This window comes from Salvelinus alpinus, chromosome 22, assembly GCF_045679555.1.
Source record: "Salvelinus alpinus chromosome 22, SLU_Salpinus.1, whole genome shotgun sequence".
Taxonomy (NCBI): domain Eukaryota; kingdom Metazoa; phylum Chordata; class Actinopteri; order Salmoniformes; family Salmonidae; genus Salvelinus; species Salvelinus alpinus.
In genome coordinates, this window is record NC_092107.1 from 39,967,973 (window position 1) to 39,980,986 (window position 13,014).

The window sequence follows — 13,014 nt, forward strand, 5'->3', positions numbered from 1 at the left end:
GCTAGCATGTCAACTACAAAGGCCAAAAGCTAGCATGTCAACTAGAATGGCCAACAGCTAGCATGTCAACTAGAATGGCCAACAGCTAGCATGTCAACTAGAATGGCCAACAGCTAGCATGGCCCACAGCTAGCATGTCAACCAGAATGGCCAACAGCTAGCATGTCAACTAGAATGGCCCACAGCTAGCATGTCAACTAGAATGGCCAACAGCTAGCATGTCAACTAGAATGGCCCACAGCTAGCATGTCAACTACAAAGGCCAAAAGCTAGCATGTCAACTAGAATGGCCAACAGCTAGCATGTCAACTAGAATGGCCAACAGCTAGCATGTCAACTAGAATGGCCAACAGCTAGCATGTCAACTAGAATGGCCAAAAGCTAGCATGCCAACTAGAAAGGCCAACAGCTAGCATGTCAACTAGAATGGCCAACAGCTAGCATGTCAACTAGAATGGCCAACAGCTAGCATGTCAACTAGAATGGCCAACAGCTAGCATGTCAACGAGAAAGGCCAAAAACTAGCATGTCAACTAGCATGGCCAACAGCTAGCATGGCCAACAGCTAGCATGTCAACCAGAATGGCCAACAGCTAGCATGTCAACTAGAATGGCCAACAGCTAGCATGTCAACTAGAAAGGCCAAAAACTAGCATGTCAACTAGAATGGCCAACAGCTAGCATGTCAACTAGAATGGCCAACAGCTAGCATGTCAACTAGAATGGCCAACAGCTAGCATGTCAACTAGAAAGGCCAAAAACTAGCATGTCAACTAGCATGGCCAACAGCTAGCATGGCCAACAGCTAGCATGTCATTGCGCCCCCAACCACCCTGAAGGAAAAAATCCTAGGCAAAAACCTGAATAAAATACTGACACTAAAACACATGCAGTATACGAGCATACTGAAAAGGAAACAGCACTTTAAAAACTAACACTCAGTGTTTCCACTGGTGCAGATAACTTCTCATCACACACACAACCATTTTGGTTCCATGGTTGCCATGGCGCCTAGTGGCGGCCTTGGTAGTTTACTCCTGTGAATTGATCTACAATTATTTGTTTGTGCTTTTTATGTGCATTATTATAATTTTTATTATCATCATTAACTTTGTTATTTTTTAAAGCTAATCAAGTACTGCATACAAAAATCGAGTTCACCCGAAAATGTTAAACAAGACAAGACATACTACTACTTCTCCAATCAACTAGCTAAATGTTTGGATTCAAATGCCAGCCTAGATTTTCCTCTCTGTGTCTTCACTTCTCCTGGTCCGAAGGCTGGACCAAAGATTAGGAAGTGTCAGCAACTTCCCTGCACTACACACAAGGATTCTTCAGTTTTAAGAGATAAAAAAACATGCGTTAGGAGCTCAAGAACAGCCTTATACAATACGGGATCCTCCAGAAAACATGCAGACAGACCACGAGACCTAGGGAAACTGATCAGAAGATTAAAGTCTATGGTGTGCACTCGCAATGCGAGCAGTACAACATGCACACCAGAGTTTGGACAATAAAGATCACTTGCCAGTTTTTATTTTTATTTTCTCTCTTTTTTTTCTACTTTAAAAAATATATATATATTTGATTTACAACAGATCACTTGCCAGTTCTGCGGGATGACCCTCGGCCAATTGACGTCACCCATTCCAAGCCAATACAGTTCATACAGAGAGCAGTGGGCTAACCAACATGCAATGAATCTGTTTCCATCATGACACGTCTCCGAACTATGGGGGACCGAGCCTTATGCTCCCTTCCTCCTCGCATATGGAATGCTCTTTCTGACCATTTGAAAGCCGCTCCATCACTCAGAACTTTTAAAACCCACTCTTTTTCATAGTCCAAATCTAAAATGTACTTAGCGCCTAGCCCACTACTGCTATTTTACCTGCCTTGATTCTAAATGTATATACGTTGTTTTTATTGCAAAAAAAATCCTTAGTAGATCTTTGAGATAAGTCTAATGAAAAGTGCTATGCAAATTCAAATGTAGTATTATTATTAGAGAGAGTTATGCCAACTTTTAGAATTTTGAATATTGTTCTAATTCTAGAAATGCAGTTACATAGTATCGTTTAAATATTCCCCCATGTAATGTTAATGAGCTAACATGGCTGTCATAGAATGTCGAAGCATCATGTAAATGCATCATAATGCAGATACTCTCTAAATACATGGCTCTGCCAAGCACCTGTCAAATCTGCACCTGCACAGTCTGAACAACTGCGGAACACTGAAATAGGCCCACATTAACTCCGTGTCTATTACATTAACATATCTTCCTTTCACGCACATCAGATTAGACACACGCACAAAAAAAAAATATTATTGTAAATCGTTGATTTAAATTGTTGTAAATCATTGATTTGATTTATTATCCAATAACACGAGCGAACGTGATCCCTGAGATCCAATAAGACCAGGGAAAACGGAATCGCTCTGGGATAAACAACCGCGTCAGCATTCCACAATAACGGAGACTGTGGATCCTTGCTTCTTGGTCCTTTAAACTATAGCCTCAATTTATCACAAACGAAGGAAAACGGTTTTAGGCGTTTATATGAAACGCTGCGGGGAGTCATTTTATTACATTAATTGACAGCAACTGCCCATTTACAGGTTGATCTAAAAACGTAGCTAGACTTTTGTTGACAATCGCATCTGAGTCTAGGCTATTATGACTTTGAAACTATACTTGAAAGCGCATCAGAATTCTTTACAAATTCGCCTCATTACAAAATCTGTTTTGGTACTTTCTTTCTTCTGAAGTTTTTTTAGTTATTTCTTTTCAACCATAAACTCTCCAGAAAAATATTTTCTTAAAACATGAATTACCTTCTCTGTGTTTTGAACAGTTTCCCTGGTGACTGGAGTTTAGGTTTTGCGGTATTTTGGGATATTTCAGGACGAGTTAGCCGATGACATATTCTCACGCCTCAAAAGCACCAGCAGCAAATACACAGAAAACTTCCGCAGCGGTCACGTGATTGATTATATTTAAGAAGGAGCCCAGTCCTCTATTTAGCCAGTCCACTTTTCAGCCATTAAAGTGTATTTGGGAGAGAACACAGAGACACACATCTTCTAGTAAGCCTGATCATGAAACAAGTACCACACAAATGTAACATTTTGTAGATGAAGCCTAGGCTAACAATTTATTTCTGGACATGCTAATGCTGGACATGTTGACACGTTCGTCTATCTCTAGAAAGTAGCAACATTGTTCTGGAAAATTCGGTCAGGTGCTTTGCAACAATAGAGCCATTCTGACAAATGAGTTCCATTCTGCGTGGAAACATTGTCAAAGAATAACAGTGGACATTGTATCCACGTCCATATTTCTGGGATGGTGTGTAGTTTCGTTTTCAACCTCAGGAGGGTGACAAGTGACTGCTGTAGGGTTGAGGTGGGGAGGGTAACTGTTCATGGGATGAGCTTCTTCATTGACAACTTTCCCAGAGACCAGTAGATACAGGCCTAGGTTATTTCTGTGAATACATGTGGATTTCCTCATCTGCAGGATATATATATATATATATATATCACAGAAATACAATTCCTTATGGCCAAGGCTATTATGGTTTATGGGATTGTATTAACCTGAAAGTGGCATAGGCTTATTTAATTTTTCCCCCACAAAGAAATTCAAAGTGTGATGATTAGGCTACACAATAAAGAGATTGTATGTAGATTCTAAAATAACTTTATTGTCCTAGGGGAATCATGTTCTAGGTAGGACACTGTGCTGCAGAATATAGACTATAAATTATAAACCTATGACACCTTCTATTCCATTGGCTTGTACCTGTGTGGACATATAGGCATAGCTTATAGCGAAGAGATGGTGGCAAAGAGAGGGGAAGGTAGGGGTTGGAGGAGAGGAGGGGAAGGTAGGGGTTGGAGGAGAGGAGGGGAAGCTAGGGGTTGGAGGAGAGGAGGGGAAGCTAGGGGTTGGAGGAGAGGAGGGGAAGGTAGGGGTTGGAGGAGAGGAGGGGAAGCTAGGGGTTGGAGGAGAGGAGGGGAAGCTAGGGGTTGGAGGAGAGGAGGGGAAGGTAGGGGTTGGAGGAGAGGAGGGGAAGCTAGGGGTTGGAGGAGAGGAGGGGAAGCTAGGGGTTGGAGGAGAGGAGGGGAAGCTAGGGGTTGGAGGAGAGGAGGGGAAGCTAGGGGTTGGAGGAGAGGAGGGGAAGGTAGGGGTTGGAGGAGAGGAGGGGAAGGTAGGGGTTGGAGGAGAGGAGGGGAAGGTAGGGGTTGGAGGAGAGGAGGGGAAGGTAGGGGTTGGAGGAGAGGAGGGGAAGGTAGGGGGTGGAGGAGATGAGGGGAAGGTAGGGGGTGGAGGAGAGGAGGGGAAGGTAGGGGTTGGAGGAGAGGAGGGGAAGGTAGGGGGTGGAGGAGAGGAGGGGAAGGTAGGGGGTGGAGGAGAGGAGGGGAAGGTAGGGGGTGGAGGAGATGAGGGGAAGGTAGGGGTTGGAGGAGAGGAAGGTAGGGGGTGGAGGAGAGGAGGAGAGGAGGGGAAGGTAGGGGTTGGAGGAGAGGAAGGGAAGGTAGGGGGTGGAGGAGAGGAGGGGAAGGTAGGGGGTGGAGGAGAGGAGGGGAAGGTAGGGGTTGGAGGAGAGGAGGGGAAGGTAGGGGGTGGAGGAGAGGAGGGGAAGGTAGGGGGTGGAGGAGAGGAGGGGAAGGTAGGGGGTGGAGGAGAGGAAGGGAAGGTAGGGGTTGGAGGAGAGGAAGGTAGGGGTTGGAGGAGAGAAGGGGAAGGTAGGCGTTGGAGGGGAAGGTAGATTAGATAGTTCAATCGATCATCATGACTTTTTTTTTTAATGATAGCCACATTAGCAGCTAATTAACATTTCATTTGTGGGTAAATACAGGCGAATATATTGATAAAAGTCACCTTGTCCTAGAGAGATTTACACAGTTTTCAAAACGTCACGCCAGGGTAAGCCTACACCAAACACAGCCCTTATTTTAAGTGTTCCTAAAATCCCCTATGGGAAAAACGATTGGAACTGTTTCCCTATTTGACCGCTAGGTTTTATGGGTATTATGACTCACACTGTGGTACTCTATGGAGAACATTATCCCTTCAGACAGCCATTTCAGACTCACCTGTCCCATAAGGTCCATGGTAACAAAACTTCATTATTTTAGAGATAATGTGATTAATTGTAACCTTCATGATTTCCCTGATCCACTCAACAGCTGAACCATGTCTGTGTTTGAGAAACTGGGCCAACAGAGGGAGCACTGCAGGGGAGGGCAAACTCACCAACCATTCATATCCACAATTACATCGGAGTTTTCACTCCCTCATTTTCTCTCGGTCTCTCCTGCCTCCCCCTCCCTGTTTTCTCTCGGTCTCTCCTGCCTCCCCCTCCCTGTTTTCTCTCGGTCTCTCCTGCCTCCCCCTCCCTCATTTTCTCTCGGTCTCTCCTGCCTCCCCCTCCCTGTCTAGCCCTGGTGCTAAGTTGAGCGGGGAGTTGCTATGCCAACCCAGAGTGGGGATCCCGGTTCCAAACTAGGCCACACAGCAGAAGCGGCATTAAACAGTGTGTATGTGTGATAGATTCAGACCAGAACAATCTGTTAATCAAGTCAATCATTTGTCAGACCTCACACACACACACACACACACACACACACACACACACACACACACACACACACACACACACACACACACACACACACACACACACACACACACACACACAAAGTTTAAGAAAGACTCGGATCACAAATTAAATATGAAAACCTTTGTAGGAATCTGTATTTAAGATTGAACTCTACATACATTCATACTGTAGTGTTGAGGAACAGAGAGTGGACCGGTGTGTGTGGCTTGTGAATGTGTGTGTGATCCAGAGACACAATGGGCAACAGAGGCAGTGATTCAGGACAAAGAGACTAACTGAAGAGGAAAGAGAAAGTGGGTATGTGTGTTTGTGTCACCGTCTCTCTCCTCTCCGATCTCACTGAGGTGTGGGTGGTGTTAGTCACCGTCTCTCTCCTCTCCGATCTCACTGAGGTGTGGGTGGTGTTAGTCACCGTCTCTCTCCTCTCCGATCTCACTGAGGTGTGGGTGGTGTTAGTCACCGTCTCTCTCCGATCTCACTGAGGTGTGGGTGGTGTTAGTCACCGTCTCTCTCCGATCTCACTGAGGTGTGGGTGGTGTTAGTCACCGTCTCTCTCCGATCTCACTGAGGTGTGTGTGTGTGTGTGTGTGTGTGTGTGTGTGTGTGTGTGTGTGTGTGTGTGTGTGTGTGTGTGTGTGTGTGTGTGTGGTGTTAGTCGCTATCTCTCTCCTCCCGTGTCTGCATCTCGCTGAGTGTACTCTCGTCAATGTTCTCCAGGCTGTCTGCGTGCTGGATGCTAAGCTCGGACACTGGGATTGTGGGTAGTGTAGTCTGTTCAGGGTAGAGCCAGGGCTTGAATCCCGGGTTGTGTCTCTGCTTCCACTCTCCGTACTTCAGACACGCCTTACTGATCTTCTTCATCGCCTGTGACACACAGAGAGAAAGAGAGAAAGACATACAGACAGAGAGATCTGCATTTAGCCAGGGTTAGAGAGAGAGTTGTCTGTTCCATATAGTAACCTATGGATGGAGAGAGAGTTGTCTGTTCGATATAGTAACCTAGTGATAGAGGATTTTCACCTAATCTAAACTTTCACCTAATCAAAGAATTAGCTCAGCAGGAGAAGCGCTCCCTTAAGAAAGATAGCCCCACCCCGAGCGGGTCAGACCAGACCTCTTCATAAACCCACAGACGAGCAACCCCAAGCGGAAAGTCAACCCCCCAGCACAGAGTACTACTCCCTCATTGAAATTAAGGATACATTTACCCATCTGGAGGTAAGGCAGGTGGAGCTGGAACAGCAGGTGATTACACTCCAGTCAGCACAGACCCAGACAACAGTCCAGCACAACAACACCCCCTTAACCAGACCCAGACAACAGTCCACTACAACAACACCCCCTTAACCAGACCCAGACAACAGTCCAGCACAACAACACCCCCTTAACCAGACCCAGACAACAGTCCAGCACAACAACACCCCCTTAACCAGACCCAGACAACAGTCCACTACAACAACACCCCCTCAACCAGACAACAGTCCAGCACAACAACACCCCCTCAACCAGACAACAGTCCAGCACAACAACACCCCCTCAACCAGACCCAGAGAAGTGGGGGTGGAGAGAGACATATCTGCACTCTGGACTGTGGTGAGACAACATCAACAGGAGAAAGAGCAGGACCAGGAGAAGAACAGAGCACTAGAGGAGAGGATCAGAGTGTTGGAGGAGAAGGTGAGGGGGATGCCGTGTGACAGAGAACAACCCACTAGAGAGGTGGCCACCCCCGCACAGAAGCCAGCAGAACAGCCCACCTCAGACCTTGACCATAGCCTCGACATCACAGCGGGACAGACAAATAAAGAACCCCAAGCCCAGGGGATCTCACCCCGCCCAGGAACATGTACTAGTCTGTGGTGACCTAAATGCCAGAACTGGACAAGAACCTGACACTCAGCACACAGGGGGACAAACACCTACCTGGAGATGACAGTATTCCCTCCCCTATATGCCTCCCTAGACACAACTATGACAACATAACCAACAACAACGGGTCACAACTCCTGCAAGCTCTGTCACACGCTGGGTATGTACATAGACAGTGGTAGGCTTCGAGGAGATTCCTATGGTAGATACATCTACAGTATAGCTCATCTTTAGGTGATAGTACTGTAGACTACTTTATCACTGACCTCAACCCAGAGTCTCTCAGAGCGTTCAGTCAGTCCACTGACACCCCTATCAGACCACAGCAAAATCACAGTCTACCTGAACAGAGCAATACTCAATCATGAGGCATCAAAGCCAAAGGAACTGAGTAATATTCAGAAATGCTATAGAAGGAAGGAAAGCAGTGTGGAAACCAACAAATTCAATCCCTTTCAAACAACTTCCTGGACAAAATGTTTCACTGTAATAGTGAAGGTATAAACCTGGCAGTAGAAAATCTAAACAGTATATTTGACCTCTCAGCTTCCCTATCAAATCTAAACATTTCAAACAGAAACCCGAAGAAAATTAACAACAATGACAAATGGGTTGATGAAGAATGCAAAACCAAAGAAAGAAATTGAGAAACCTGTCCAACCAAAAACATAGAGACCCAGAAAACCTGAGTCTACGCCTTCACTATGGTGAATCACTAAAACAATACAGAAATACACTACGGAAAAAGAAGGAACAGCAGATCAGAAATCACCTCAATGTAATTGAAGAATCCATAGAATCTAACCACTTCTGGGAAAATTGGAAAACACTTTACAAACAACAACACGAAGAATTATCTATCCAAAATTGAGATCATTTTGACTCTATAACAAAGAACAAAGAACAAACAGCAAAAACATATACATGATTATATACAAATCTTAGAATCAACTATTAAAAAGACTACCAGAACCCACTGGATTCTCCAATTACATTGAATGTACTACAGGACAAAATACAAACCCTCCAACCCAAAAAAGCTTTTGGTGTTGATGGTATCCTAAATGAAATGATCAAATATACAGACAACACATGACAATTGGCTATACTAAAACTCTTTAACATCATCCTTAACTCTGGCATCTTCCACAATATTTGGAACCGAGGACTGATCACCCCAATCCACTAAAGTGGAGACAGAACCGGGGGATATGCGTCAACCTTGGGAAAATCCTCTGCATTATCATTAACAGCAGACTTGAAGCAGAGCAGACTTGAATAGAGTTGTCTGCTCCATATAGTAACCTAGTGATGGATAGAGAGATAGAGAGTTGTCTGCTCCATATAGTAACCTAGTGATGGATAGAGAGATGGAGTGAGTTGTCTATCTGTGCTGTAGTGTGTTTTTTGTATCTGTGCTGTAGTGTGTTTTTTGTATCTGTGCTGTAGTGTGTTTTTTGTATCTGTGCTGTAATGTGTTTTTTGTATCTGTGCTGTAGTGTGTTGTCTATCTGTGCTGTAGTGTGTTGTCTATCTGTGCTGTAGTGTGTTGTCTATCTGTGCTGTAGTGTGTTGTCTATCTGTGCTGTAGTGTGTTGTCTATCTGTGCTGTAGTGTGTTGTCTATCTGTGCTGTAGTGTGTTGTCTATCTGTGCTGTAGTGTGTTGTCTATCTGTGCTGTAGTGTGTTGTCTATCTGTGCTGTAGTGTGTTGTCTATCTGTGCTGTAGTGTGTTGTCTATCTGTGCTGTAGTGTGTTGTCTATCTGTGCTGTAGTGTGTTGTCTATCTGTGCTGTAGTGTGTTGTCTATCTGTGCTGTAGTGTGTTGTCTATCTGTGCTGTAGTGTGTTGTCTATCTGTGCTGTAGTGTGTTGTCTATCTGTGCTGTAGTGTGTTGTCTATCTGTGCTGTAGTGTGTTGTCTATCTGTGCTGTAGTGTGTTGTCTATCTGTGCTGTAGTGTGTTGTCTATCTGTGCTGTAGTGTGTTGTCTATCTGTGCTGTAGTGTGTTGTCTATCTGTGCTGTAGTGTGTTGTCTATCTGTGCTGTAGTGTGTTGTCTATCTGTGCTGTAGTGTGTTGTCTATCTGTGCTGTAGTGTGTTGTCTATCTGTGCTGTAGTGTGTTGTCTATCTGTGCTGTAGTGTGTTGTCTATCTGTGCTGTAGTGTGTTGTCTATCTGTGCCGTAGTGTGTTGTCTATCTGTGCCGTAGTGTGTTGTCTATCTGTGCCGTAGTGTGTTGTCTATCTGTGCCGTAGTGTGTTGTCTATCTGTGCCGTAGTGTGTTGTCTATCTGTGCCGTAGTGTGTTGTCTATCTGTGCCGTAGTGTGTTGTCTATCTGTGCCGTAGTGTGTTGTCTATCTGTGCCGTAGTGTGTTGTCTATCTGTGCCGTAGTGTGTTGTCTATCTGTGCTGTAGTGTGTTGTCTATCTGTGCCGTAGTGTGTTGTCTATCTGTGCCGTAGTGTGTTGTCTATCTGTGCCGTAGTGTGTTGTCTATCTGTGCCGTAGTGTGTTGTCTATCTGTGCCGTAGTGTGTTGTCTATCTGTGCCGTAGTGTGTTGTCTATCTGTGCCGTAGTGTGTTGTCTATCTGTGCCGTAGTGTGTTGTCTATCTGTGCCGTAGTGTGTTGTCTATCTGTGCTGTAGTGTGTTGTCTATCTGTGCTGTAGTGTGTTGTCTATCTGTGCTGTAATGTGTTGTCTACCTGTTTGAGATCTAAGCATCTGGGGTTCTCCCTAACCGTTCCTTATTGAGATCCCATTGGCTATTTCAACACGCTCACGCGCGCTTCTCGACCAGGGATGCGTAGGAGGGATCATACATTAAACATAGGTGTTCTCCCGTGTGTCCTGACAACCAGACTCTGCTGAGTAAGAGGGTAATGCATGGACACAAACAGCCACTCACATATGTATCCTCCCCATCTCTCCCCTCTCTCCTTGCTTCAGCATTATAATGTGGTGATGGGAGTGGGAGTGTAATGCTGGGCAGTGTAGGCATATGCAAGCTGGAATGTACTTACTTTGGGAGCCAGAAAGTGGGAAGACTTGTTAACAACCCACTTGGGTAGTGAACCTGGGTGAGGGAAGAAGAGAGGGAGACATTTCGATGTTACACCATGGCATGTCATCCAGGGTCAAATAGCTCAAGGGTGATTTACAGATAATTAGATGGCGAGATTATCAGAGTTTTAAGATCTTAACAGAGAGAAAGCAATTAAGAGAGAGAGTGAGAGCGAGAGAGCGAACAAGAGGGAGAACGAGAGCGAGAGAGCTGGAGAACGAGAGAGCTGGAGAACGAGAGCGCTGGAGAAGGAAAATGCGAGAGAGCTGGAGAAGGAAAGTGCGAGAGAGCTGGAGAAGGAGAGTGCGAGAGAGCTGGAGAACGAGAGATGGAGACCGAGATGGAGACCGAGAGAGAGAGAGACCGAGAGAGAGAGAGAGAGAACAAGAGAGAGAGAGAGAGAGAACAAGAGAGAGAGAGAGAACAAGAGAGAGAGACAGAATAATACCAGAAAGCAACCTGGAACCAAAATATCCAAACACTCTTAGATAACTTTCTGGATTCCACATTCACTCACAGTAAAGAAGGCATCAATCTGGCAGTAAAAAACATCAACTATATATTCAGGCAAACGGCAAAAGAAGCACAATTGAAATTGATAAAAAACAAAACAAAAAAGATCACAGATGACAACTGGTTTGATGCAGATTGTAAAATTATAAGGAAAAAAACGTAGAAAACTATCTAACCAAAAGCACAGAGACCCAAATAATGGTGAATTACACCTTCATTACTGTGAGACTTTAAAACTCTATAAACATACACTCAGAACCAAAAAAGCACAGTACAACAGCAAGCAGCTGACACTAATTGAGGAGTCCATAAACACAAACAACTTCTGGAAAAATTGGAAAAAACGGAAAAAAATCTAAACAAGAGGAATTAGCGATACAAAATTGTGACATATGGACAACCCATTTTAAAACACTCTATAACACCGTTCAAATTGACACAAACGCAGAACATGGCCAAATTCATGAAAAGTTGAATGGATTAGAAAAAGCTATAAAGGACAATCAAAATCCATTGGACTCCCCAATTACTGACCAGGAGCTCTATAAGAAACTTCAGGCTCTCAAATTTAAAAAAAAACATGCAGACCTGATGGTATCCTAAATGAGATGCTCAAACTCACTAGTGCAAAATTTCAATTGGATATATTAAAACTGTTTAATTTGATCCTGAGTGTAGGTTATTTCCCTGACATCTGGAATCAAGGACTCATAACCCCAATCTTTAAGAATGGAGACAAATTCGACCTTAACAATTAGAGGCATTTGTGTGAACAGTAACCTGGGGAAGGTTTTTCTGTAGTATTATAAATGTAAGTGTTCTAAACTTCCTTAATATGCACAATGTCTTGATTAAAAGCCCAATTGTATTTATACCAAAACATCGCATAACTGATCATATTTACACCCTACACACCCTGATAGATAAACATGTTCACCAAAATAATAACAAAATATACGCTTGCTTTATCGACTTCCAAAAAGCATTTGATTCTATTTGGTATACAGGACTGTTCTACAAAGTTATTGAAATTGGTGTAGGGGGTAAAACATATGACATAATTAAATCAATGTATACTGGCAATATGTGCAGCATTAAAATTGGCAAGAAAATAACAGAATTCTTTAACCAGGGGTGGGGCCTTCGTCAGGGTTGCAATCTGAGCCCTTCACTCTTCAATATTTACATCAACGAATTAGCCACTATTGTAGAAAAATCCTCAGCCCCTGGTGTTAAGTCTCCACAATTCAGAAGTTAAATGCCTACTCTTCGCAGATGACCTATGCCTGCTGTCACCCACAGCACATGGCCTACAACAGAGCCTGGACCTGCTAGAGCAGTACTGCCAGACCTGGGCCCTGGCAGTAAACCCCAAAAAGACTAAAATAATGATTTTCCAGAGAAGATCCAGATCTCAGGGAATTATACCAAAGGTCTCAATTGGTACAAAATATATAGAGTACTGCACACACTACAATTAATTAGGTTTAAAAATAATCTCAACTGGACACCTTAATGAGGCAGTGAATGAACTGAGAGAGAAAGCACGCAGGGCATTCTACACCATTAAAAAGCCAATTCAAATTGAAATACCTATTAAAATTTGGCTAAAACTAATTGAATATGTCATTGAACCAATTGCACTTTATGGCACCGAGGTGTGGGGTCCACTTACAAAACAAGATTTCATCAAATGGGATAAACACCCCATTGAAACCCTGCATGCAGAGTTCTGTAAGATTCTCCTACATGTCCAGAGGAAAACTACAAACAATGCATGCTGGGCAGAATTAGGCAAATATCCACTAATAATAAAAACTCAAAAAAGAGCAATTAAGTTTTGGAAACATCTAAAATACAGTGACCCCCTCTCATATCACTGCCAAGCCCTGCAATGCCAAGAGCTGAGCAAAGAAAAGAGTCCCCTCAT

At 44.0% G+C, this 13,014-nt stretch overlaps 2 protein-coding genes across 4 annotated transcripts in view; both read right to left on the reverse strand.

The window, feature by feature from the left end:
• The window catches only part of LOC139549504 (arf-GAP with Rho-GAP domain, ANK repeat and PH domain-containing protein 1-like), a 103,062-nt gene extending 100,085 nt beyond the window's left edge, over positions 1-2,977 (reverse strand). For 2 of the 3 annotated variants that reach the window (XM_071360075.1, XM_071360076.1), the window contains exon 1: positions 2,842-2,977. The gene's annotated coding sequence lies outside the window, so the exon portion shown is untranslated. The remainder of the gene's footprint in view (positions 1-2,841) is intronic. The other variant, XM_071360073.1, reaches the window with a different exon arrangement.
• A 2,764-nt stretch (positions 2,978-5,741) lies between these two features.
• The window catches only part of LOC139549511 (START domain-containing protein 10-like), a 29,903-nt gene continuing 22,630 nt past the window's right edge, over positions 5,742-13,014 (reverse strand). Inside the window, exons 5-6 of the mRNA XM_071360086.1 lie at positions 10,531-10,583; positions 5,742-6,500 (exon numbers count right to left, since the gene is read on the reverse strand). Of these exons, the coding sequence (XP_071216187.1) occupies positions 6,288-6,500; positions 10,531-10,583 (266 nt within the window). The 3' untranslated portion in view covers positions 5,742-6,287. The remainder of the gene's footprint in view (positions 6,501-10,530; positions 10,584-13,014) is intronic.